Genomic DNA, 27,734 nt, shown 5'->3' with positions numbered 1-27,734 from the left:
CAACAATCAAATAGTGATATTATCATTTTTAGCCCGCGCCTAAAACTATTTACATTCGGTAGACGAAAAAGTATATAAAATTTGTATAATTTTTGTATATAACATACAATGTGTGTGTGTATATATATATATATATATATATATATATATATATATATATATATATATATATTTTCGGCTATTATTTTAAAAGCGACCATACAGTGTCATTTTCCCAAAATATAAATATCTTAGTAATGATATTAGTACGTCTACAAATAACACCATTTGAAAATTTACATCTTGTAAGCTTGAATCTTCTTCCCAAGCTATCATCAAATTTTTACTCCAATATCCCAATTAAAAAGGATTTCAACTTTAGTATTTACTTTGTTGGAATAAAGCCTTACTTTTTCTTTTTACCTTTTTCGAAGCCGGATGGACGAAAGAAAGAGAAAGGTAGAAAATTACATTGGAACATTGTATGATATTGTCAAAGAATAGAGAAGATCGCTACTAGCTACACAATTTAAAGCTAAGGCATTCAGAATTCTGCTCCTGAAGTTTATCAGGATACTAATGTTAAAGTGGTCCGTCCTTGTACAAATCCTTTGGCTCCAGTAAGATTACACCACAGTAGATTCAGAATGCATTAACCGACACCGTCAAATAAGGTCTGTCAACCAAATCACAGCAAACTCCTAACCCCTGCTCCAAATACAACATTTACTTCCTGAAGCAGTATCATAGCCTAATATCAACATATCGACACCATAAACATACGAGGATTCAGGCAAGAATAGGGGCTTTTAATTTCACAAATTTACATCTTCAAAATACACCACTGGCGATGGCTCAACCAGAAACACAAGAATCAAGAGGTTGCCACACCATAGAGATCTCCAAGATTGTAGCTCAGCTGTTTGCAGGCATGCAACCTGAGCATCAAGAATATTACTGGTTTGGGAACACTCAACTTCTATCACCAGGTAACTTCTTCTCCTTCTTGCTCGTAGTCCATAGAGTCTAACAAGACAACACAATGAGCCTTGGTGTTTGAACCTGCACATTAACAAAATCAGCAGTTTGAAAGGGTAAGTTCAACATTCTACAGTAGAAATCCATGGCAGAAACCATGTTGGTTTTAAGTTGGGTATAACGTCATGAATGAGGTATGCAAGTTGCAAAATACAGGTTGATGATATTCTGCTTTTCTTAAAGCAGTACCACAGTTAAGCTTGTCGCCCCTACATTATGCCAATAATCGGTATAGACAATTGATTCTCTTGAACAGCTAAATGTGGCACAAAATTATCAAAACCACTCAATTCAAGCTAATACTAAGTAAAAAGCTAGTTTGGTCTCCAACAATATTCGAAGTCGCTGTTTAGTCCACACTTATGTGCCTACCAATGTGATGGGGTTGACGACATGATTGGAATTCAAGGGAACACTTTGAAAAGGAATATTAAATGTGGAACTATGGAGTATAAATATGTTAGGAGTTGCGGTTGGCTGGACCAGGGATCTAATCAATGCAGGAGACCTGAGAATCTCTTTCAGTTTTGGCATCAGTTTTTGGAATTACTGTTTGCAAACAAACGTCAAAAATAAGACATGAAAAGAGCAATTAATGCAGAGGGGGCAGACTTAAAGCTTCTGGTATAGCTTATAAATAATGATCTAATAGGACGTTAACAATTTATTAATGTATTGATGCAGGGGAAGAATTTTCAACTAGCTAACAGATGTCACTTATGCCTTTGCAATTCTGAAACAAACAATCATTTGTTTTTTCACGACCCAGTTGCAACAGACATTTGGAACATGTTTCTAACACTTTTATGACTGGAATGGTCTGTGCCATGCAGGGAGGCCTTTGCGAGCTGGAGTTCCTGGAAAGTTAAGAAGTCCATTAAAAGGATATGGTCTACGGTTCCTGCTCGTATTTTGTGGTGCATATGATCAGAAAGGAATCAAAGATGCTTTGATGGCATTTCAACTGCCAACTATACACTCAAGGGCCAAGGCCAAATGTTTGGTTAATCTTTTTAGCTGGGCTTAATCTTACCCGTGTATATAACCCTACCTCCTTTTTGGAATTTATCAGCTCGTCTTATAATAGCCAGACCCCACGTATGGGATTAAGCTGGGTTTGTTGTTGTTGTAGTCTAATATTAGATTTATTTTTCTATATTCATGGACTGATATTTTCTTTTGTTTCGTAACCTATGCATCTTCTTGATGTTTTCTGTTACTGATATTCCCCTTCAAAAAAAAAAAAAAGAAGCAGTCTGGTGCACTAAGCTCCCGCTATGCGCGGGGTCCGGGGAAGACAGCCTTATACTGCATTTCTGTAAGAGACTGTTTCCACGGCTCGAACCCGTGACCTCCTGGTCATATGGCAGCAACTTTACCAGTTGCGTCAATGCTCCCTTCAATGATATTCCATTTCATTTTAACAAAAAAAATTTTATTAATGCACCTGCAACTGAATCATATCACCTTTTTGTTCTATCCGAGAGGTTCTCGAAATAAACTGCTATAAATGAGTATACTCACGACATTATCCTATTCATTTCCTTCACTCTTTTCCTCAATTTTCACTATTTCACAAGCTATTCTTTCCCGTTTACTGTGTTTGTCCAAACAAAAAGCCAAAGGTTTATATTTTATTTCAGTCAAGTCCTTGTTTCTACTCCTTCCTTACTCGAGCAGAAATGATTGAGCCAGCCACTACCTTCAAGAAAAAGAAGTTTCACATAGTCTTTGTATTGTGCATCAAACAATTTATAATCGTCAAGTACGGTAACCTTTAGATAAAGGAAGGGCCTAAAGAGATTAGGAAGATCATTTGCAAATAAACAAAGAAAACATTTTGCCCTCCTGAGTCTTGAGTATTGATTTAGAGAACATACGCTTCCACTCACTCTTTTCAGGTATCATGGGATCCTTTACCTCTAACTCTGAGCTCATTTGTATCTCTCTGACCTTCTCCCTTCCACAATTATGAGAAGGAAATCATAACTTCTCCACAATTAATGCCGTCAGTCGCACTGGGAGCTTCTCCTACACTAAGTTGCTCCGACATGACAGTTTAGGTTCCGCATCCGTGTCGACACGACACTAGTATGGGTGCGAGTATGGGATCCTTACTGAATTTGGTCAAACGATTTTGGGTACTTTGACCACAACGGACGGAAAACTTCGAGACGAGATACAATTTGATTCCCAAAATTAGAATAAAACTAGGATAGATTGAAGAAAATGACATACCTTATCTAGGAAATTACTACTTTCTTATCTACAACTTGAGAATAAAAAAGAAATCCACACTTTACAAGCTATACGTAAGTATTCCTGTAAATTTCTCATAATTTAGAGATTTTTTTCTTTTTTTTGAAATATTCTTAGCCCGGATCCCCGCACCTGTATCCGTACTAGGATCCGTATCTCCGAATTTTAGACTTTACATCTCGAATGATCCGACCTCTAGGTCCGCACCCGTGTCAGACACTCGCAACTGTGTCCGAGCAACTTAGCTCCTACACATAGAAAGGTGTTTGAAAACACCAGCAATTTCCTCTTCAGTCATCTAGTTCTGTCTTTACTAGTATAACTATCTGTCCTTAGAAACCTTGGACTTTATAGGAGGGGGTTTTCCTTTCTTTTGTCTTTTTTCTCTATGCTTACCCCTCCCATAGTTTTGGGATTTCAATCTTTTGTGATTAATTAAGCTTAATATTTGATTTTCTTAATTAGGTAGCACTTATTTCTATATTCAAATGACCCTGGATTCAGTGTCGACATTAAAATTTCACTGTTCACTTATAACCTTTTTAAATAGGAAATTATGATTAACGCAAAGTGGGTTCTGACACGCTTAAGGCATCCCTTTGCTTGCCTATAATCTAACACCTCCACCACAAACCCCAGGAAGTTGCCTCCAGCACTTAAATTACAGCAAATGGCAAGAGCAAACTGTTAAACATACTTATCAGTTTATTACTTGCTTAGAGAAAAGAAAAAAAACACCTACTAGAGAGTTTGACAAGTATAAATAATGGGAATAGGGACCATTTCTAATTTGACACGACACACTCGCACACATTCTGAAAGAGTTACTCTGTGGTGAGATGAACCATCATTAGCAACTGAAACAAAGAATACAATGCATACAAATCTCCTTTGCACCTTGTTTTCCAATGAATAGAATATGAATCTTGTCAAAGTGGAATTTTGCATGAAACTAAGGAAAAAATTTACAAGCTTGTGTGTACATGTGGCAAACCAAATGATACAGAAATTTAGCAACCAAGTTAAGTCGTGAAAACAAACAGCAAGTGCGAAAGTTAGAGGCATACCTCTGATACAACTATTTTAACACCCTTGGATATCATTCTTTCTCGATAAACAGGATACACAAGTCACCAAGAATCCATATTCATTTCGTTTTATGACAGCATAGCACCTTTCCACATTGTTTTTGATGATCAACATCTTGTCCAGAAGGGATCACCAGGAATCCACTATCAGTTCATTATCATAATCATATTAACCTTTGCATATTGTTTCTTTATTGATCAACATGACATTCAAAGCAATCACCAAATACGCAATTCATTTCGTTGATGATCATTGCAAGTTGCAGTCGGACAGCTAAAAAAGATACAACAACAACTATGCTAAATCTCAAACTAATTCGGGTTGGCTTCTAAGTTTACTCTGACCATCTAAGTTTACTCTGACCGTCAACCTACTGCAACCCATTGATGACAACTGCAGTTCAGACAACTCAAAACGATACAACAACAATAACAACTACCATGCTCGATCTCAAAATAGCTCATGCCGGCTTCTAACTTTACTATAATCGTCAACCTATTGCAAGCATCTCCTCTATTCGGACATGAAACCAGCAATGTGAGCTCACACAGGATGCAAAGCTCACAGCTCTAGATGATCACAAATTTAAAACAGCACCAGAAAATTGAGAACTTTGCCACACCTCAATACCCTCAACATCTTCTCTAGTAACAAACAGCCTATCACCAGCTCCCTCAATCTTCTTTATGATCCCTCTTTCAGCATCCTCCACTTTATCCATATAATTCCTCCTATACAACCCTCCATGCAACACCATTTCCCTCTCAACATCACTTTCTTTCTCCACCATTCTTGACCACACCTCCAACTCTCCCCCTCTTCCGACAAACACCTGCTTTCTATAACAGTGAAGTAAAATATTGCTTCCACCACTTGCAACATGCCTCATACATGGATTTTTCTCTTCCAAATACACCCATGGATCTTCACTCAATTTACGAAGATCTGCCACTGCCAAATCACCAGACTTTGAACATATCTTGAACATGGTCAACTGGTCCCGGTCAAAGTCAATGTCAGCAAATGAGTCACCAAACCGGCTGCTCCGACCCGACCCAGGTTCATTCGTCTCCCACACAACGTCCCCTGCTCTGGGGTCCCACAACCGCACGTAACCGGAGTAACCAAAAGCTCCGGCAGTCACTGAAACGCCGACTAGAGCATTAATCTCCGGCAGAAAAGTCAACTTTCCGACGACCGTTGACTTCGCCGAATTCCCAGATTGCCTTCCCAACTCCAAAACTGCTTTCATCGTACACTTGTCGATACTCAAAACACAATTCTCTCTATGCTGACACTCCAAGGCCGCAAAGACAGAGTCCGGCGAGTCAACAACCGCGTTGACTTTTGCCTTGTAGATTCTCGGGTCAGACGGGTCGGTCCATTCGACAGACCCAACTCTACGTCCATTAGCCAAGTTATAAAAATGGAGCCCCGACTCGAATTCAGACCCGACAACCGCCAAATCGGGTCCAACCTTCCGAATCGAGCTGATGTAATCAAGATGGGTACGAATAGTTTCGGTATGGGTCAAACTCCAATCGTAAACCGAAACCTGCCCTCCATGAGCTACCCAAACGGAGGCGTCAGAATCAACGGCGTTAAAGTCCGTTACAACGCCGTCAGACGAGGGGCGGATGGTCGAAAAAAGTGACGCGTCGATTCCGCTGAGTTGACTCGGAGCGAGTGCAGATCTGAGCTGTGATTCAATTCCATAGTAAACAGCTTCGTCGATGAGCTCTTGATTGGAGAATCGTTTTGCGGTCGAAGGGAGACGATTAGACCGGAGAAGAGCTAAGAGAGCCGAGAAGATTTCTGGGTCCCGGTCGATGAAAACCGGTTCGTCGGAATTCCGGTTTGATAAGGCAGATAAGAGAGAATCGGGTCCACCAGAGCGAAGTGTGGATACTGTTGTTTCAAAGAGCTTGCCTCCGACGTTGAGTTTCACACGGTCGCTGACTTGGCTTTGAATTGTTGTACGTCGTGCTATGCTGATTGTACCGTCCTCCATCGATTGGAAATTCGATATCGGAACGATTCAGTTGACCAACGGCGGATGGCTTTGTAAATTGTGCTGTTTTATCTTTTGATTATTTTGGATGAAAAAATAAATAAATGAAGGTTATTGATTGTTTTTAATTTTGTTTTATTACGTGGACCCTGGAAGGTTCTTCAAGGAGTATTGAGAAATTTAAATAAATAAGAGCCCGTTTGGATGGACTTGTTTTAAGACGGTGTTTGGCTAAGCTTATAAGCTGGTCAAACTGGCTTATTGGCTTATCTACGCGTTTAGTAAAATTAAAAGTGCTTATAAGTTAAGTGCTTATAAGCCAAAAATAAGCCAAAAGCCATAAGTTGGTCTCCCCAACTTATCAAATTTCAGCTTATAAGCACTTTATGTTTGACCAAAATATTTACTATTTTATCCCTAAAATAATTCTTTTTAAACAAAACTCTTCGTATACCCAATTCTTCAGCTGCTTATTATTAATTTCAGCACTTTTATCCAAACACGTAACTGCTTATTTTTTAAATCAGCTTCAGCACTTAAAAGTGCTTTTCAACACCTAATGTTTATCAGCTACTTAAATCAGCTAAGCCAAATGAGCTCTAAGTTACTTTTAAGCCAAAATAACTTTTAAGCCATAAGTTAGGAATTCTAACTTTTTGCTTTTGGCTTGTTTTTGTCATTTTAGCTTAAAAACAAGTGCTTAAAAGTATTTTTTTTTTGCTTTATCCAAACACTACAAAATGACTTAAAAGCTATTTTGGCTTAAAAACACTTAAAACAAGCCAACCCAAACGGGTTCTTAACAAAATTTGCTCTTCGTGTCTTAACAAAATTTGACTTAATTACACTTAGTATACCATATTACCAATTCTATAAGTTATCATGCTAGAGTTATGCTACAGACTTATGGGTAGGTCGGTATCCTGTCCCATTTGATATCAAATACTCTTAGAGGCTTTATATACACATGTTTATTTGTACAGTATGCTAGAGGCCTTGATGGCCCGTGTGTATTCATGTTTTAAGTACGATAGTTTGCTGATACAGTGTTTGTCCATTTAGGGTTGTACATTATGAGTTGGGGCCATCTTGGCCTATGATAGTTACAAGAGGAAAAAGTTCAGCCAACTCAACCTATTTATGTTCTAGTTTTGGTTAAACGATCATGAGTTGCAGAGTGGTTCGCTCGGCCTAGCACGTTACCGGGTGCCAGCCATGCCTCCCCAGGTTTGGGGCGTGACAAATTGATATCATAGTTGGTCATGTTCTAGGGAGTCTACGAAGTTGTTCCTAGTAGAGTCTCACTTATGGGTGTGTTGCACACCACACTTATAATTAAGAGGCTATAGGGCATTTAGGAAATGTTACCCATCTTTTGTTTTCAGATCGTGCCATAAAGCTAAGTCGTAAGAAATCAATATGAAACTTCCACTAGATTTTATATGCGCCAGAGGTGCAGGTATCATAGTAAAGCTTTAAGACGTGGATGTAATTCCCACTTGTGTGGAAGGGAGGTGAAGAAAGCGACAGAAGAGAATGCAAGATTGAAAGGTAAGAAAGATAAATGCGAAGAAGATACGAGATAGTTAAGTACATAAGGTTGTGAATAGTCCAAACTTCAGATAGAGGTTGGGTTTTAATTTAGTTTACGGAGGAGGCCCTAGCAAAAGTTTTGTAAATCTCTAAGAGTTAACATTCAAGGACGAATTTTTCTAAATGGAGGAAGGATGTTACATCCCGTACATTTCTACATTAGATTTGTCATAGATAATTGATATAAGTTCAAGGGCAAGACTATTTTTGAGGTTATAAGTATTTGTGATATTCCAAACAAGTGATAAGCAAGTGTTATGAAGGTTAGAGGATAAACGAATCAAAGAAATTGAGTATCGCCGAAGTTTGATATTTTGAGAAGAAATACGGTCCAAGCTATGATACTATGTATTAATGGACCAGTGCTATACCGCATGACCATGATAGTAAGTTATATGAAGTATATTAGTATTTAAGTAAATTGAGTGCTAGAATTAATTATATGTCTAGTTGGTTAAATGGAGGATTGTAGTGTAAGATCTAGAAATTAATTGTGTGGAATTAATATAAGTGGATAATTGTAAAAATTGTATTGTCCCCGTGGGACCATAGCAACTAAAAAAAGATGTGACTAATTTGTATTAAAGGGTGACATTTGTCGAAAAAGTCATGATTTTTAAAGTGGTGGCAAATGAGGGTCTGATGACTAATTAAATGAGTATTCATTTAATGACATGTGTAAGTGGTTAAAGGCCCCTTTGTAAAATATATTTTTCTACTTCCGGATATGCTTTAAATTATACATATAATATGAGAAAGTTTATAAAAAAATTTTTATTGTAAAGGTAGAAATTATTTTCTCACAAGAAAAGAAGGTTATCTTTTTACCATTTTAAGAATTAAGCGTACGAAAAATTTGTACTCTTTTTATGAGATTAGGAAAACTAGAAGTTGATAAAATATATGTGTATTTTTACATGGATATTTTAATGAAGTATTAGTGTATGTATTAATTTTGTATGGTACCATGATTTACTATTTTAATAGTAGTACTTTAGGATAAGGATTTGTGGACAAGTGCAAGGTGACAAGGATGTCCACATGGCCATATATCAAGGAGCATCAAGTGACTAGTACAAATTATCATGTTGGTATAAAGTTATGAAATATTGAACAAGTTATAAGTTGATAAGTGTCATTTATATGAATCCATTTGGAATCATGAGGGTAAGGGGGACTCATGACTAATGACCTTTATAGGATCTATTAGTGGACACTTGGAATAAGTTGGTTGTATAGTAATTACAACTATGTATGCCTTACTTCCACATGTTTTTGGTCTTATCATAATATGAACTCTTATCTTTAAGTGGGTGCATATAAATGGGGTTATCATTTAGATGATCATGTGTCATCAATTAAGGAAAGAGCGGACGGGAAGAGGATCCCACGTGTAAGTAGGGGGAAGTGATATATATATACACATATGTATCTTATTTCATTTTAGGAAGTGACGAGCTTAAGGAATGCATATGCAGTACTTAATATTAGGTAGTGAAAACATGAGTTTATGGAGGCATCACCTTTTAATTTGATCTTCTTCTATTCAACTCAATATTTTATGATTTCAGATATAGTAGCAACACTGTTTCCTTTCCAACATAGAAGTAGCATTCTCTTTCCATTTGTAACAGCAACGCGAAGTCATCCAAAGACGGATTTAAGGTATGTTAAGGCTAATCCTTCTTTCTTTTGGCATGATCCAAGTAACAATACATAAACGTTAATGCTATTCCATAAGTGGTTCTACTCTTAGCAGTTAAGGATGTCTATGTTATTCATTCATGTAAAGTGATATTCAAGCATGTCTAAGTATGTTCCTAAGTCTCTATTGAGGTATTTGATAAAGATGTTAATGTTCATAATGGTATTATATGCATCATTATTTACCACCGAGCTATGGTCGGTCGGGCAGTCATGCATTTACCATCGAGCTACGACCGGTTGGGCAGTTATATATTTACCACCGAGCTACGGCCGGTCGGGTAGTCATGCATTTACCATCGAGCTATGGCTGGTTGGGCAGTTACATATTTACCATCGAGCTATGGTCGGTCGGGCAGTCATTCATTTATCACCGTGCTACGGTCGACGGGCAGCTACCACTGATCAGTTGGGCAGTAATGCATCATAAGATATGGATAATATTCTCAAAGAGAAGCATTGTATATATGATGAGTATAATAAATATGCATATACGGTGGCACTTCAGAGATTCAGGTTGATTCTTATATGTCTTTAATTAATGTTGACTTATTCTTATATTTCAGTTATGCCTTACATACTCAGTATATTATTCGTACTGACGTCCTTTTGTTGGGGATGCTGCATTTATGCCTGCAGGTATAGATAATCAGTTTGACGAGTCCTCATAGTAGACAAGGTTGGCATTAAGCGAAGGATCAGTAAGACTCCACCCATTCGTAGTGCAGCCACATCTATAAGTTATCGTGTCAGAGTTATGCTACAGACTTATGGGTAGGTTGGTACCCTGTCCCATTTGATATCAAATACTCTTAGAAACTTTGAAGATACATGTTTATTATGTACAATATGCTAGAGGCCTTGATAGCCCGTGTATATATATGTTTTAAGTACGATAGTTTGCTGATACAGTGTTTGTCCACTTAGGGTTGTACATTATGAGTTGTGGCCATGTTGGACCATGATAGTTACAAAAGGAATAAGTTCAGCCAACTTAACCTATGTATGTTCTAGGTTTGGTCAAACGATCATGAGTTACAGAGTGGTTCGCTCGGCCCAGCACGGTACCGAGTGCCAGCCACGCCTCCCCAGGTTTGGGGCGAGACAAATTGGTATCAGAGTAGGTCGTATACTAGGGAGTCTAAAACTTTGTGCCTAGTAGAGTCTCACTTATGGGTATGTTGCACACCACACTTATAATTAAAAGGCTATATGGCATTTAGGAAATGTTACCCTTCTTTTGTTTTCACATTGTGCATAAAGCTAAGTCGTAAGAAGTCAGTATGAAACTTTCACCGGATTTTGTATGCACGAGAGGTGCAGGTATCATAGTAGAGCTTTAAGGCGTGGATGTAATTTCCACCTGTGTGGAAGGGAGGTTATGAAAGCAACAGAAGAGAATGTGAGATTGAAAGGTAAGTAAGGTAAATGTGAGGAAAATACGAGATATTTAAGTGCAGAAGGTTGTGAATAGTCCAAACTTCATATAGATGTTGGGTTTTATTTTAGTTTACGGAGGAAGCCCTAGAAAAAGTTTTGTAAATCTCTAAGAGTTAAAATTCGAGGACGAATATTTGTAAAGGGGGAAGGATGTTACATCCCGTATATTTCTACATTGTATTTGTCATAGATAATTGATATAAGTTCAAGGGCAAGACTATTTTCGAGGTTATAAGTATTTGTGATATTCCAGACAAGTTATAAGCAAGTGTTATGAAGGTTAGAGGATAAACGAATCGAAGAAATTGAGTATCGCCAAAGTTTGATATTTTGGGAATAAATACGGTCCAAGCTATACTACATGACCATAATAGTAAGGTATATGAAGTATATTAATATTTAAGTAAATTGAGTGCTAGAATTAATTATATGTGTAGTTGGTTAAATGGAAGATTGTAGTGTAAGATCTAGAAATTAATTGTGTAGAATTAGTATAAGCAGATAAATGTAAAAATTGTATTGTTCATGTGGGATCATGGCAACTAAAGAAAGATGTGACTAATTTGTATTAAAAGATGACATTTGTCGAAAAAGTCATGATTTTCAAAGTGGTGGCAAATGGGGTTTTAATGACTAATCAAATGGGTATTCATTTAATGACATGTGTAAGTGGTTAAAGGCCCCTTTGTAAAATATATTTTTCTACTTCCGGATATACTTTAAATTATACACATAATATGAGAAAGTTTATGAAATTTTCTTTATTGTAAAGATAGAAATTATTTTCTCACAAGAAAAGAAGGTTATCTTTTTACCATTTTAAGAATTAAGCATACGAAAAATTTGTACTCTTTTAATGAGATTAGAAAAATTAAAAGTTGATAAAACATATGTGTATTTTTACATAGATATTTTAATAAAGTATTAGTATATGTATTAATTTTGTATGATTCCATAATTTATTATTTTAATAGTAGTACTTTAGGATACGAATTTATGGACAAGTACAAGGTTACAATGATGTCCACGTGGCCATATATCAAGGAGAATCAAGTGACTAGTACAAATTATCATGTTGTTATAAAGTTATGAAATATGGAACTAGTTATAAGTTGATAAGTGTCAGTTATATGAATCCACTTGGAATCATGAGGGTAAGAGGAGCTCAAGACTAATGTCCTTTATATGATCTATGAGTGGACACTTGGAATAAGTTGGTGGTATAGTAATTACAACTATGTATGCCTTAATTCCGCGTGTTTTTGGTCTTATCATAATATGAACTCTTATCTTTAAGTGGGTGCATATAAAGGGGGTTATCATTTAGATGTCCATGTATCATCAATTAAGGAAAGAGTGGACGGGAAGAGGATCCCACGTGTAAGGAGGAGGAAGGGATATATATACACACATATATCTTATTTCATTTTTGGAAATGGAGGGCTTAAGGAATGCATATGCAGTACTTAATATTAGGTAGTGGAAACGTGAGTTTATGGAGGCATCACCTTTTAATTTGATCTTCTTCTATTCAACTCAATATTTTATGATTTGATATATAGTAGCAACATTGTTTCCTTTCCAACATAGCAGTAGCATTCTCTTTCCATTTGTAGCAGCAACACGAAGTCATCCAAAGACAAATTTAAGGTATGTTAAGGCTAATCTTTCTTTTTTGGGCATGATCCAAGTAACGATACGTAAACGTTAATGCTATTCCATAAGTGGTTTACTCTTGGCAGTTAAGGATATCTATGTTACTCATTCCTGCAAAGTGATATTCAAGCATGTCTAAGTATGTTCCTAAGTCTCTATTGAGGTATTTGATAAAGATGTTAATATTTATAATGGTATTATATGCATCATTATTTACCACCGAGCTACGGTTGGTCGGGCAGTCATGCATTTACCATCGAGCTACGATCGGTTGGGTAGTTATATATTTACCATCGAGCTATGGCCAGTCAGGCAGTCATTCATTTATCACTGCGCTACGGCCGATTAGGCAGTTACCACTGATCAATTGGGCAGTCATGCATCATAAGATATGGATAATAGTCTCAAAGAGAAGCATTGTACATATATGAGTATAATAAGTATGAATATACGGTGGCACTTCAGATATTTAGGTTGATTCTTATATATCTTTAACTAATGGTTACTTATTGTTATGTTTCAGTTCTGCCTTATATACTCATTATTATTCGTACTGATGTCCTTTTGTTGGGGAGGCTGCATTCATGCCTGCATGTATAGATAATCAGTTTGACGAACCCTCATAGTAGACGAGGTTGGCATTATGCAAAGGATCGGTAAAACTCCACCTCATTCGCAGTGCAGCCGAGTCTATAAGTTATCGTGTCAGAGTTATACTACAAACTTATGGGTAGGCCGATACCCTATCCCGTTTGATGTCAAATACTCTTAGAGGCTTTGTAGACACATATTTAATTATGTACAGTATGCTAGAGGCCTTGATGGCCCGTGTGTATTCATGTTTTAAGTACGATAGTTTGCTGATACAATGTTTGTCCACTTAGGGTTGTACATTATGAGTTGTGGACATGTTGGCCCATGATAGTTACAAAAGGAAAAAGTTTAGCCAACTCGACCTATGTATGTTCTAGTTTTGGTCAAACGATCATGAGTTACAGAGTGGTTCGCTCGGCCCAGCATGGTACCAGGGTGCCAGCCACGCCTCCCCAGGTTTGGGGCATGACATTGGCATTGAAGTATAAAACATCAATTGGTATCAGAGTGGGTTATCCTTGAAGAGGCTTACACCTTAGGAGAAGATCAACATGAGTGTACCATTTGAAAATTGGGAAGGGAAATCCACTTCTAGGCCACCACTCTTTAATGGATAGTACTACTCTTGGTGGAAAAACAAGATGAGAGATCATATTTTAGGAGAGAGGAAAGGGTTCTTCAAGAAGTGGGAGCTACAACAAATCAAAAGCTCCTGAGAAGCAAACCAATGATGGCTACTACATGTGTGGAAAGATTGATCACCATATCAAGAACTATCATTTATGGGAAATTGAATGGAAGAAGGAAATAGCTGAATGAAGGAACCGGAAGAAGGAACAAGTTCAACCCAAGAAAAGCAACAACAAAGGATCAACAAAGTCTATGGTCACTGCTCGGGGAGATAGCTTAGATGAGAGCCCAGATGATAATGATGATGATGATGATGATGATGATAATAATGAACAATCACTTATGTTCATTGGAGAATCTGATGAAGAAGCTGAGGTAAGTGTTTCTCATCTCAAAGACAAGATTAAATTTTGTCTGAATGTTATATGAGTTTCTCCTAGAGCTAATTGATGAATCTGAGGATGTAATAATGAAAAGGAACAATTGTCAAAAGAGTGTGTAGTTTTAAAAGCTAAGTGTAAAAACCTGGAACTTAGGGCTAGTGAAACTGAAAGTGAAAATGTTGTGTTGAACCAAGTTCATGAACTTGACACAACTGTCCTAGAACTTAGATTTGAAAATCTAAAACTGAAATAAGGAACAGGTAAAAAGACAACTGATCACACACAGCTCAATTTAGAAGAAAATGTAGGAAAAATGAAAGACGAGTTGTACAAAAGGGATGAGCAAGTAAGAATCCTAAAGGAGGATCTAAGCGAGGTCAAACATGAGCTAGATAGAACTTGTAAATGGAACAGGTCCTCTAATGCACTTTCATAGCTACAAGAACACCATAGCAACAACAGAAGAGGACTTGGCTTTGGGAACCTGGCACCTAAGTGGGATCCCAAAAGTAAGTACATCACACTTTCTGAGAACAAAATTTGTACACACTATGGTAAAACATGTCACTATAAAAGTGAATGCACTACAAAAGACAAAAAACAAAGAGTTTGTTCAAGGGAAGAATAGGGGCTAAAAGGAATATGATTCATCCGTTTGCCTCTAGAAAGGGACCCAAACTAGTTTGGGTTCCTAAGACTAACCCCTGATTTTCTTTTGCAGGTTCAAATGAAGGGGAGCAGCCAAATATGGCGGATAGTGGCCGCTCAAAGCACATGACAAGAAGCAAGAACCGATTCCTTTTACTTGAGGACCTTAAAGGAGGTAATGTCTCCTTCAAAAATGGGAAGAAAGGTGAGATCATAAGGGTTGTTAAGGTAGGTAAGACTGAGTCTCACTCTATTGAGATTGTCTACTTGATATATGGACTGAAGTACAGTCTAATAAGTATAGCAAAATTGTGTGATAAAGGTAATATGGTTGCATTCACCTCTACAAAATGGTTTGTGATTAATCTTACCACTGACAAGATAGTTTTGCAGGAAAAAAGAGTGAACAACATATATGTTGTGGATTTGTCTGCACTTTCAAAAAATAAACTCACTTGCTTAAGTGTGTTGGATAATGATCCCCTCCTTCGGCACAAAAGACTTGGACATGCTAGTCTAAGTCAACTCAACAAACTAGTCTACAAGGACTTGGTTATAGGACTGCCTAACATAAGTTCAAGGAAGATAAAGTTTGTGAGGCTTCTGCAAGGGTGAAGCAAGTAAGATCCTCTTTCAAAAGCAAGAAAATGGTAAGCACCACCAGAACGATGGAACTGGTCCATATGGATCTTTGTGGACCAATGAGAATATTGAGCAGAGGTGGTAAGAGATATGTTATGGTGCTTGTTGATAAACTCTAGGTTTACTTGGACACTATTTCTAAAATCTAAAGATGAAGCATTTGACATGTTCACTTCTTTTGTTAGAAAAAAACTCAGAAATAACTAGGTAATCAACTTGCATCAATTAGGTCTGATCGTAGTACTAAATTTGAAAATACAAAATTTGCTGAATTTTGTGATTAGCATGGCATAGATCATAATTTTTCTGCTCCTAGGACTCCACAACAGAATGGAATAGTTGAAAGAAAGAATATGACATTTGAAGAAATGGCTAGGACTATGGTTCTTTTTAGTAAACTGCCCCATAGTTTCTAGGTAGAAACTGTGAACACTGCATGCTACATTATAAATACGTGCATGACTAGACCTCTTGTTGAGAAGACTCCCTATGTGTTACTTAAAGGGAGAAAGCCAAACATATCCCATCTTAGGGCATTTGGATGCAAATGCTTTGTGCACAATAATGGTAACGAGACCATAGGTAAGTTTGATCCCATAAGTAATGAGGGAGTATTCTTGGGATATTCTTCACATAGTAAAGTTTATACGATTTATAATAAAAGAACTGTGTGCATAAAAGAAAGTGTACATGTGATTTTTGATGAAACTAACATTCTTTTTGAGAGGCAAAAACATGAAGATAAAGTAATTGGACTGGTAAGAAACTCAAATGAAACCATATCCTTGACTGAAGCTGCACCAGAGGAAGGAATAGGTAATGGAACAGGTCCTTCTACCTAGGGCAACCTGACAGGGGGAACTGAACAAAGAGGAAATGTTTCTCAAACCTTGAGGGAACCTGTCCATAAACCTTGTTACTTCTCACGTTTTCGTACGTTAAAATTTTGTTTTCAGTTAACCGACGTAGACTCGGGGATGAGATCATCTTGACGTTAAAGTACTTATGCTATTTATAACAAGCGATAAATAAGTGTTATGAAGTATTTTAAAAATAAATAGAATTTTAAGTAATTTATGATAATTGATTAATTATTGGATAACAGGACATTACCCAGTTATCTAATAAGTGGATAAAAATTAATAAATTAAATCCCCCCCACACGTGGCAAGAAGCCACAAACCTAGAAAATGACTAAGTAGTCATAATTCTAGGTGGCTACCTATGAATAACAAAATCATGACTTAAGGGTTAAGTCTTAGAAAGACTTATAAAATCTTATCCAATTCTTGCCATATTAGCCTCAATTTATGTCCTTGGCTTGAAACCAAGAACCTTGGAACAGAAAATATTTTGTCCAATTCTTGCCAAATTAGCTTGGCTTGAAACCAAGAACCTTGAAACATAAAACATTTCGTCCAATTCTTGCCAAAATTTCGATTGAAATTTCAAAGAGCAACCCCAATTTCATTTCTGAATTTCAAGGAAATCCAAGTATAAATTTCGTTCATATTTCGTAGAAGTAGTTTCGTTCAAATAATTCAAGAAACAGGTATGTCAAGACCCTCCCTTCTTTCTTTTGGTATGGTCCAAATTATATTGAAGAAACGAGCAAATACACAGTTTTCATAAATTACTCTATTCATAGAAATAGTAGGGGTGTCTATATTCTTGATTCCCCATGAAAATTATTATTATCTTCTGTTCACGGGTCTCAGAATAGTACGCAGTTGGAAAATGTTTATCTGGAAGGAATATTGAGATTATTACATATTTTTCATGCATTTCACTCATTTATACATGTGCATTGAACCATGACCAGAAGGTGTTATATACACATATATATGTAAATATATGTATATGGGGTATGGGAAAAGACTACGGCGTTATATACGCACCACCACCTGATTAGCTGATATATGTTGATGATGTTGCCCACAATGGCCGAGACAATATGATGGGATGCCCTCAGTGGCTTGATGATATTATGTACACCTATACCTATGCATGGCACGCCATTTATACGCACGTGCATGACATTATAAACGTTTTAGAATTTACAAAGTTATTCAGATTTAAAGATGTGTTTCTTTATTCTATGTTTCATCTATGTCTTTTACGTACTAATTTTCATGCCTTATATACTCAGTACATTTTTCGTACTGACGCCCTATTTCACGGGGCCTGCGTTTCATGCCCGCAGGTGCAGGTAGGCAAGCTGACAGTCCCCCTTCTTAGGATTCCTGATCAGCAAGAGTTGGCGTGCTCCATTTGATCCGGAGCTACTTTTGATTTTGTTATGATACGTTTGTGTATATATATATATATATGTATATGTATATGTATATGTATATGTATATGTATATGTATATGCATATATATGTATATGTATATGTATATGCATATATATGTATATGTATATGTATATGCATATATATGTATATGTATATGTATATGCATATATATATATATATGTATATGTATATATCTATATGTATATGTATATGTATATGTATATGTGTATATATATATATATATATATATGTATATGCATATATATGTATATGTATATGTATATGTATATGTATATGTATATGTATATGTATATGTATATGTATATGTATATGCATATATATATATATATATATATATATATATATATATATATATATATATATATATATATATATGTATATATATATATATATATATATATATATATATATATATATATGTATATGCATATATATATATATATATGCATATGTATATATATATATATATGTATATGTATATGGGTATGACGTGGCTTAGTCCCGTTTTTGTACAGTTATATTTCTGTTAGAGGTCTATGGATAGTATGTCTAGTTGGGTTGTATGTGGCCTTGTCGGCTTTCAGTTTTGGATGTATAGTTGTCTATAGCAGCCTTTCCGGCTCGCCTACTGTATTCTGCATGTATACGTACATATGCCTTGATGGTAGGTTTCCTTCACGTATGTTATTTTCGTAATGTAGCAGATGTTATTCAGGTTCATATCTTAGACGCATGCTTAGGGGTGTTTGATAGGTAGGACTCAGGCACCCGTCGCGGCCCATCAGTTTGAGTCATGACAAAAGTGGTATCAGAGCAGTTCTGTCCTAGGGTTGTCTACAAACCGTGTCTAGTAGAGTCTTTTTTATGGGTGTGTGGTGCACCACACTTATAAACAGGAGGCTATAGGACATATAGGATATTATCCTCTATTTTTATCTCAGATCGTGCGATACAAGAATTCATGTTCCTAACGATATGTTAGTTTTCAGTGATGCCTCCAAAGAATACGGCCGCCCAGAAGGGAAAGTCCATGGCTGGTGAGACTACTAGTCGAGCGCCAAGAGTTACCGGGGCTTGGGGAGAGTCTCATGGTGAGGTTCCATCTCAAACTTCACATACCCCACCTTTTCCAGAAGAGCTCCGAGGGGAACCGACTTGAGCGCCCACCCCTATACATTTAGCACCTCAGCCGGATGCACCGGGTCAGGAGATGAGAGATGCTATTCAGTTATTGACTCGATTAGTAGCCGCACAGGCTCAGCGTCAGGAAGTAGGTATTGGTCGTGCAGATAGGTCCGTTAGTGCGAGGGTTTGTGACTTCATTAATTTAGACCCTCCGGTATTCACTGGAGCAGATCCAAACGAGGACCCTCAAATTTTTATTGATAGAATGCAGAGGACGTTAAGGGTAATGAATGCCACTACGACTGAGTCAGTTGAGCTAGCTTCCTGTAGACTCCGAGATGTTGCAGTTAATTGGTACGAGTCGTGGGAATTGTCCAGAGGTGAGGATGCCCCTCCAGCAGTATGGCAGGAGTTTACAGAAGCTTTTCTCTGTCATTATCTACCACCAGAGCTTAGATGGACCAGAGTTGATAGGTTCTTGACCCTTCTATAGGGTAACATGAGTGTTCGGAAGTACAATCTTCAGTTTGATTCATTGGCTAGGTATGCTCCCACTATTGTATCTAAGATGGAGGATCGGGTGCACCTGTTTGTGGTGGGGTTAGAGCCTCACTTGCGTAACGATTGTATGTCGGTCTCACTTCATCCAAACATGGATATTTCTCCTATTCAGGCATACGCTCAGGGTGTAGAGGAGCGTAAACAAAAATAGATGGCTGATCGTGAGCATGATAGGGCCCAGAATAAGAGTGCGAGGTCTTCGGGTCATTCTGGTGAGTTTTGAGGTGGTCAAAGGTAGCAGTACTTGAGGTATCCATTCCAGTCCTCGGCTAGAGCTCACCCTCAGTTTGGTGGTAAGAGATTTGATCATTCTATATATTCAGGGTCTGGTCAGAATTTCAAGGCCTCAGGTTCTCAGTATAGGGGTGAGTCAAATCAAATGAGGCTGCCCTTGCCATGATGTGCTCAATGTGGTAAGCAGCATACCGGGCATTGTCGTATGGGGTTAAGTGTTTGTTATACTTGTGGTTATCCGGGCCACGTTATGAGGGATTGCCCGATGAGAGGTGATGCAAGCATAGCTTAGCCATCAGGATTTGCAGCTGGTTCGTCATCATTAGTACGCCCCTCTGGGCAAGGTCCCCAATCACCAATGAGTCGTGGTAGAGGCAGAGGTAGAGCATCTAGCTCGAGTAGCCCTCAGAACCGCATTTATGCCTTGGCAGGACGACAACACCAGGAGTCATCGCCTGATGTTGTTACCAGTATATTATCAGTCTCCTCATATGATGTATATGCACTGATTGACCCAGGTTCCACCTTATCATACGTTACTCCATTAGTTGCTTGTAAGTTTGGAATAAAACCTGAATTGGTTAAATCTTTTGAGGTATCTACACCTGTTGGTAACTCGGTGATAGCTAAGCAAGTATATAGGGGTTGTATACTAGTAGTTCATGGTCGAACTACCATAGCAGACTTAATCGAATTAGATATGGTAGAATTTGATGTTATAATGGGTATGGATTGGTTGGCTTCTTGTCATGCCAACGTTGATTGTAGATCAAAGATAGTCTGATTTCAATTTTCGGGGGATCCTATTTTAGAGTGGAAAGGTAATACAGCATTGCCGAGAGGAAGATTCATTTCCTATCTCAAGGCAAGGAAGATGATCAGAAAGGGATATATTTATCACTTAGTTCAGGTTCAGGATGTGGAAGTGGAGTCACCAACCATTCAGTCCATCCCTGTGGTGAATGAGTTTCCCGATGAGCTTTTGGGTCTCCTGCCAGAGCGAGAAATTGAGTTTTCTATTGACCTACTACCAGATACTCACCCAATATCTATTCCTCCCTATAGAATGGCCCCCACAGAGCTGAAAGAGTTGAAAGAACAATTAAAGGACTTACTTGAAAAAGGCTTTATCGGACCTAGTATGTCACCGTGGGGAGCACATATTTTGTTTGTGAGAAAGAAAAATGCTTTCTTACGAATGTGTATTGATTATAGGCAGCTGAATAAGGTGATGATCAAGAATAAGTACCCGCTCCCGGGAATTGATGATTTATTCGATCAGTTGCAAGGTGCCAAGTGTTTTTCAAAGATAGACTTGAGGTCTGGGTACCATCAAGTAAGGGTTAAGGATGAATATATTCCGAAGACAACATTCAGGACTAGATATGGGCACTTTGAGTTTTGGGTTATGTCATTCGGTCTGACCAATGCCCCAACAATATTCATAGATTTGATGAACCGTGTGTTCAGGCCTTTTTAGATCTGTTCATAATTGTATTTATCGATGATATATTAGTGTATTCTCGTTCAGAGGCTGAGCATGCAGATCATCTGCGTACTGTGTTCAAAGTTCTATAAAAAGGTAAGTTGTATGCAAAGTTTTCTAAATGTGAATTATGGTTGAACTCTGTAGCTTTCCTTGGGCATGTTATTTCGGGTGAAGGTATCCGGGTGGATGCACAAAAGATTGAGGCAGTAAAGACTTGGCCTAGACCCACAACACCGACGGAGGTTCATAGCTTTCTCGGTTTGGAAGGTTATTACAGAAGATTCATGGAAGTATTTTCTTCCCTTTCAGCACCTTTGACAAAGTTGACTCAGAAGGGATCAAAGTTTCAATGGACTGATGCTTGTGAACGAAGTTTCCAGGCATTAAAGGACAGATTAACGTCAGCACCGGTTCTAATGCTTCCAGAGGGGACCGATGGTTATGTGATCTAGTGTGATGCTTCAGGCGTTGGATTGGGTTGTGTGCTGATGCAGTATGGTAAGGTTGTGGCTTATGCTTCTAGACAACTAAGAAAGCACGAGAAGAACTACCCGACCCACGATTTAGAGTTAGCTGCGGTGATTCATGCACTAAAGATGTGGAGGCACTACTTGTATGGCATTCATGTTGATATCTATGCAGATCATAAGAGCCTCCAGTACATCTTCAAGCAAAAGGAATTGAATCTACGTCAAAGGAGATGGTTGGAGCTACTTAAAGACTGACGTTGATATTTTATACCATCCAGGGAAGGCGAACGTAGTAGCCGATGCCCTCAGCCATAGATCTATGGGTAGCCTGTCATATTTGAAGCCAGAAAAGAGGGGAATAGCCCATGACGTTCATTAGCTAGCTAGTCTTGGAGTTCGGTTACTGGACTCAGGTAACGTTGGAATTACTCTTCAGGATACGACAACATCCTCTTTAGTAACTGAAGTAAAGGAACACCAGTACGGGGATCCTGTGTTAGTTCATTATAGGGATACCACCCTTCAGAAGGAGAAGATGCCGTTTGAAATTACAGAAGATGGGGTCCTCAGATATCGAGGACGATTATGTGTGCCTAATATTATAGGGCTACATCAGCAGGTTATGGGAGAAACTCACTATTCTCATTATTCTATCCATCTAGGAGCAACAAAGATGTATCATGCTATCAGGGAAATGTATTGGTGGGACTGAATGAAAAAGGATATAGCAGAATTTGTTGTCCGGTGTCCTAACTCTCAGCAGGTTAAGATTGAGCATCAAAAACCCAGTGGATTATTGCAGGCTATGGAGATTCCAACTTGGAAATGGGAAATAATCAATATGGACTTCATCGTAGGCTTACCTCATACCCAATGTAAGTTCGATTCGATATGGGTGATTGTTGATAGGCTTACAAAGTCAGCCCATTTTCTGCCCGTTAGAACTACATATTTCTTAGAGGATTATGCGAGGCTTTATATCAAGGAGATAGTACGACTGCATGGTGTCCCTGTGTCTATTATCTCGGATAGAGGAGCTCAGTTTATAACTAACTTCTTAAGGTCCTTCCAAAAAGGATTGGGGACTCAAGTAAGTCTTAGTACAATATTTCATCCCCAGACAGACGGACAGGATGAATGTATTATTCAAACACTGGTGGATATGTTACGAGCTTGTGTAACAGACTTCAAAGGTAGCTGGGATGATCATCTGCCTCTTATTGAGTTCGCATATAATAATAGTTACCATTCCAATATTCAGATGGCTCCATATGAAGCTCTTTACGGATGGAAGTGTAGGTCGCCTATAGGGTGGTTTGATGTTGGAGAATCTGGATTACACGGGCCAGACCTGGTTCAGCGAGCCATAGAAAAAGTAAAATTGATTTGGGATCGACTATTAACAGCTCAGAGTCGTCAGAAGTCATATTCTGACATACGATGTCGAGATTTAGAGTTTGGGGTTGACTGGGTATTCTTAAAGGTGTCACCTATGAAGGGTGTGATGAGATTTGGCAAGAAAGGAAAACTTAGCCCATGGTATATTAGGCCTTATAGGATCATTCAGAGAGTGAGCCGAGTAGCTTATGAGTTAGAATTGCCCTCGGAATTGAAGTCTGTCCATCCGGTTTTTCACGTATCTATGTTACGAAAGTGCATTGACGATCCTATCCGAGTGGTTCCCACGAATGATGTACAGATTATAGAAGACTTATTATACGAGGAAGTTTTGGTTGCCGTCCTAGATCGACAAATCCGCAAGTTGCGGAATAAGGAGGTAGCCTCCGTTAAAGTACTTTGGAGGAACAACAATGTAGAAGAATGACTTGGGAGGCTGAGGAAAACATGAAGACTAGATATCCCTACCTATTTCCTCCTCCATAGAAGGGTCCAACTGAGACGTCATAATCATAAGGTACGTGTATAAAATCTTGTGTTGGTTATTGTCGTTGGTCATGTGAGGCCATTGTCGTTATTGATAATTGTGGTCCGGTGTGGCGTTGGATTATTAAGCTTCTATAGGGAGAGTTGGTATTAGTGTTATTACAAAGGCAGCCTTGCCAAAGTTATATGGATCACGGGGAGTTAAACATTCGAGGAAGAATGTTTCTAAGGGGGGAAGGATGTTACATCTCGCGTTTTCGTACGTTAAAATTTCATTTTCAGTTAGCCGATGTAGACTCGACAATAAGATCATCTTGACGATAACGTACTTACGCTATTTATAACAAGCGATAAATAAGTGTTATGAAGTATTTTAAAAATAAATTAAATTTTAAGTAATTTGTGGTAATTGATTAATTATTGGGTAACAGGACATTGCTCAGTTAACTAATAAATAGATAAAAATTAATAAATTAAATCCCCCACATACATGGCAAGAAGCCACAAACCTAGAAAATGACTAAGTAGTCATAATTCTAGGTGGCTACCTATGAATAACATAATCATGAATTAAGGGTTAAGTCTTAAAAAGACTTGTAAAATCTTATCCAATTCTTGCCAAATTAGCCTCAATTTATGTCTTTGGCTTGAAACCAAGAACCTTGGAATAGAAAACATTTCGTCCAATTCTTGCTAAATTAGCTTGGCTTGAAACCGAGAATCTTGAAACAGAAAACATTTCGTCCAATTCTTGCCAAAATTTCGATTGAAATTTCAAAGAGCAACCCCAATTTCGTTTCTAAATTTCAAGGAAATCAAAGTATAAATTTCGTTCATATTTCGCAGAAGCAAATTCTTTCAAATAATTCAAGAAACAGGTATGTTAAGGCCCTCCCTTCTTTCTTTTGACATGGTCCAAATTATACTGAAGAAACGAGCAAATACACAGTTTTCATAAATTACTCTATTCATAGAAATAGTAGGGGTGTCTATATTTTTAATTCCCCATGAAAATTATTATTATCTTCTGTTCACGGGTCTCAAAATAGTATGCAGTTGGAAAATATTTATCTGGAAGGAATATTGAGATTATTACGTATTTTTCATGCATTTGACTCATTAATACATGTGCAATGACCCATGACTAGATGACATTATATACGCATATATATGTAAATATATGTATATAGGGTATGAAAAAAGGCTACGACATTATATACGCACCACCACCTAATCAGCTGGTATATGTTGATGATGTTGCCCACAGTGGCCGAGACGATATGATGGGATGCCCTCAGTGGCTTGATGATATTATGTACACCCATACCTATGCATGGCACGCCATTTATACGCACGTGCATGACATTATAAACGTTTTAGAATTTACAAAGTTATTCAGATTTAAAGATGTGTTTCTTTATTCCATGTTTCATCTATGTCTTTTACGTACTAATTTTCATGCCTTACATACTCAGTACATTTTTTGTACTGACGCCCTATTTCACGGGGCCTGCGTTTCATGCTCGCAGGTGCAGGTAGGAAAGTTGACGGTCCCCATTCTTAGGATCCCTGATCAGCGAGAGTTGGCGTGCTCCATTTGATCAGGAGCTTCTTTTAATTTTGGTATGATACGATTGTGTATATATATATATGTATATGGGTATGATGTGGCTCAGTCCCGTCTTTGTGCAGTTATGTTTCTGTTAAAGGTCTGTAGACAGTATATCTAGTTGGGTTGTATATGGCCTTGTCGGCTTTCAGTTTTGGATGTATAGTTGTCTATAGCAGCCTTGCCGGCTCGCCTACTGTATTATGCATATATACATACATATGCCTGTAGACATGTGATTTTTGACCCTCCCCAAGATTTTTTATATATTAGCGTAAAATATTTAATTTAGGCATAATATAGATATTTTAAGTAATTTTGACTCTTTTACTTTATTTTATTACAAGAAAACAAAAAAATCACAAAATAGGTTCATTAATGTTTTGTAGTCATTTTTAATCTTAAAAAATATATACAACAATAGTATCGTATTTTTATTTTAATATGATATTTGAAAATACCAAAATAGATTTGTTTTAATGGTTAGTTTATTTTAATAATTATTTGAACAGTAGGAATAATTAACAAATGGGCCCGTATTTTTAATCTCGTTCGCAGCGAAAGAATAGAGCTTGGGCTCGAGCAACCCATCTTTAGGCCTAATTTTGGACCTAGCTCACAATTACCAAGCCCATAATTCTTAGGCCCATACCCCTTAACCTAAAACCCTACAAAAAACCTAGACTATAAATAAGGAGAACGGACAAAAAAGGCTAAAAAAAAAGAAGAAAAAAAGCTGCGCACAGCCCCCCATCGGATCTCTTTCTTCACCAACGAAGAAGGCTTCTTCGTTGAACAAGCTGGAACGAAAAGCAGCAAAATCTGCGCATGAAAAGAAAAAGAAAAGTCTGGGAAAAAAAGAAGAAGCTAAAAGTAGCAGCTGAAAAGGCTGCGCACCAACGAACCCCACCCCCCTGCGTCGTCTTCTTCATGACACCCCACCCCTGTCACGCCTTCTTCTTCAACCTCCCCCGTTCTGAAACTTCTCCAGTGAACCAGACGACCAACCCCCCGCGCGCCATCTTCTTTCACCCCTCCCACTGCTCGACCGTCTTCTTCTTTGTTGAAGAAGCAACAAGTTTTCCATAGCAGCTTGAACACCATAACACACAAACATGAGAGATGAAGGAGCCACGACAAATATGATTCCCAAAACCACTGGAAAATGACCCCTAACACCATAGAACGCTACTGCCTTACCAATGATGCCCTGTTTCTGTCCAAGATCTGGCCGGAAGTCCGGCAACCACCATGGCCGACGGTCCACGAAGTGAGAAGACGCAGTCACAAAACCGACTCACAAGACATAAAAACAGAACACATAAAGAAAAAATTCTATTTCGTTCTTCAGTTTCGAATTTTTGCTCTTCCAAATGGAGTTTGTTTGGTTGGTTTGAGTTTGCGACGAGGCCGTGTTGAGTTTTGTCGCAGTTCCGACGGGTTTCTGAGGTTTGGTTCGAGGTTCGATTCAGCTCGTTGTTCGAATTTATTGGTGTTCTTTCCTTGTCTTTCCCTCGAGCCCGTTCGTCGGAATTCTCATAATTGTAATTGTTGGGAGATCCTCATATATAAAGAAAGCTTATCGAGGTCCACTCCTTTACTCTTAACTCTCTTCATCGTTTTTATATGTTTCTTATTATGCGATAATGTTGAGTTTGATATGGGCTTCTTTGAGTTCTGTTTTGAATTTTCTAATCACGAATATTAGTTCATGTCCTGTTTGCTATGTGAGTTTACAACATGTCTTGGAGAGAATGGATATTAATATGCTTATGGTAGTTTTCTGAAGCAAAGAATCTCGTGTTACTTATTGAAATACTCTATTTGTTCATGGCGATCAAGTTCTCTTTTGTCATTAAAGAATATTGACAACGGATGCAAGATGAATTGCATTGAATATATAGATTTGTAAATATTTGTTTTATGGCCGTTTCTTATGTTGTTTCATCCTCCTGGATTTTGAGTTCCTTACTACTTAAAATATGATGCTATATGACACTTACATGATTTGTTAATTTTTGTTTCAGGTACTTAGGAGTAGGCTGCCATAGGATCTTATAGTTTTAATTAATTTTATAAGCTTTGGTGTATAAGTTCTCAAATTCATAAGAAAAGACGTAATTAATTGGCATCGTAGTTTGCTTTTGGCGCATTAATTATAATTATCACAGTTTTTATTAAAATTCGGGGGTGCATTTCATGTGACCCGGTTCTAATTTCTAAGGTTAAATAGAGCGTGTCGTGAACCATGGGTGCATTTCATGTGGCGTGGCTTGCGATATGTTTTAAATAACCTTGAATTAATTCCTTAAATAAATAAAAGCGGTTTAAAGTTAATTTGCACATAGGTTTAAAAGTGTTTTAAAATCAGATAATAGGCC

General features: G+C 37.7%; 2 protein-coding genes across 2 annotated transcripts; one reads left to right on the top strand and one right to left on the bottom strand.

The window, feature by feature from the left end:
- Positions 1-420: 420 nt before the first annotated feature.
- Positions 421-6,458, bottom strand: LOC104222936 (protein ENDOPLASMIC RETICULUM-ARRESTED PEN3). Its single transcript, XM_009774265.2, has 2 exons — positions 4,344-6,458; positions 421-1,041 (listed from the first exon to the last, which is right to left on the bottom strand). The coding sequence occupies exon 1, from the start codon at positions 6,374-6,376 to the stop codon at positions 4,943-4,945; it is 1,434 nt and encodes a 477-aa protein (XP_009772567.1). The 5' UTR covers positions 6,377-6,458; the 3' UTR covers positions 421-1,041; positions 4,344-4,942.
- Positions 6,459-20,259: 13,801 nt separating this feature from the next.
- LOC138873854 (uncharacterized) lies at positions 20,260-21,842 on the top strand. The gene is made up of 3 exons (XM_070152338.1): positions 20,260-20,512; positions 20,714-21,040; positions 21,535-21,842. Exons 1-3 carry the CDS (start codon positions 20,260-20,262, stop codon positions 21,840-21,842), a joined length of 888 nt encoding a protein of 295 aa, XP_070008439.1.
- The last annotated feature ends 5,892 nt before the right edge of the window (positions 21,843-27,734 follow it).

Source organism: Nicotiana sylvestris, chromosome 7 (genome assembly GCF_000393655.2).
Source record: "Nicotiana sylvestris chromosome 7, ASM39365v2, whole genome shotgun sequence".
Lineage (NCBI taxonomy): Eukaryota > Viridiplantae > Streptophyta > Magnoliopsida > Solanales > Solanaceae > Nicotiana > Nicotiana sylvestris.
The sequence above is the reverse complement of the archived record's forward strand: the minus strand, read 5'-3'. Positions and strand labels throughout refer to the sequence as shown.

Bases quoted from the DNA above. Each gene is read 5' to 3' on its own strand.
- LOC104222936 (XM_009774265.2), bottom strand. From the start codon at position 6,376: ATGGAGGACGGTACAATCAGCATAGCACGACGTACAACAATTCAAAGC.
- LOC138873854 (XM_070152338.1), top strand. From the start codon at position 20,260: ATGAGTCGTGGTAGAGGCAGAGGTAGAGCATCTAGCTCGAGTAGCCCT. The intron at 20,513-20,713 runs GTAACTCGGTGA...ATCCTATTTTAG, and splicing joins TGAGGTATCTACACCTGTTG to AGTGGAAAGGTAATACAGCA. The intron at 21,041-21,534 runs GTATGTCACCGT...TGAACTCTGTAG, and splicing joins AAAAGGCTTTATCGGACCTA to CTTTCCTTGGGCATGTTATT.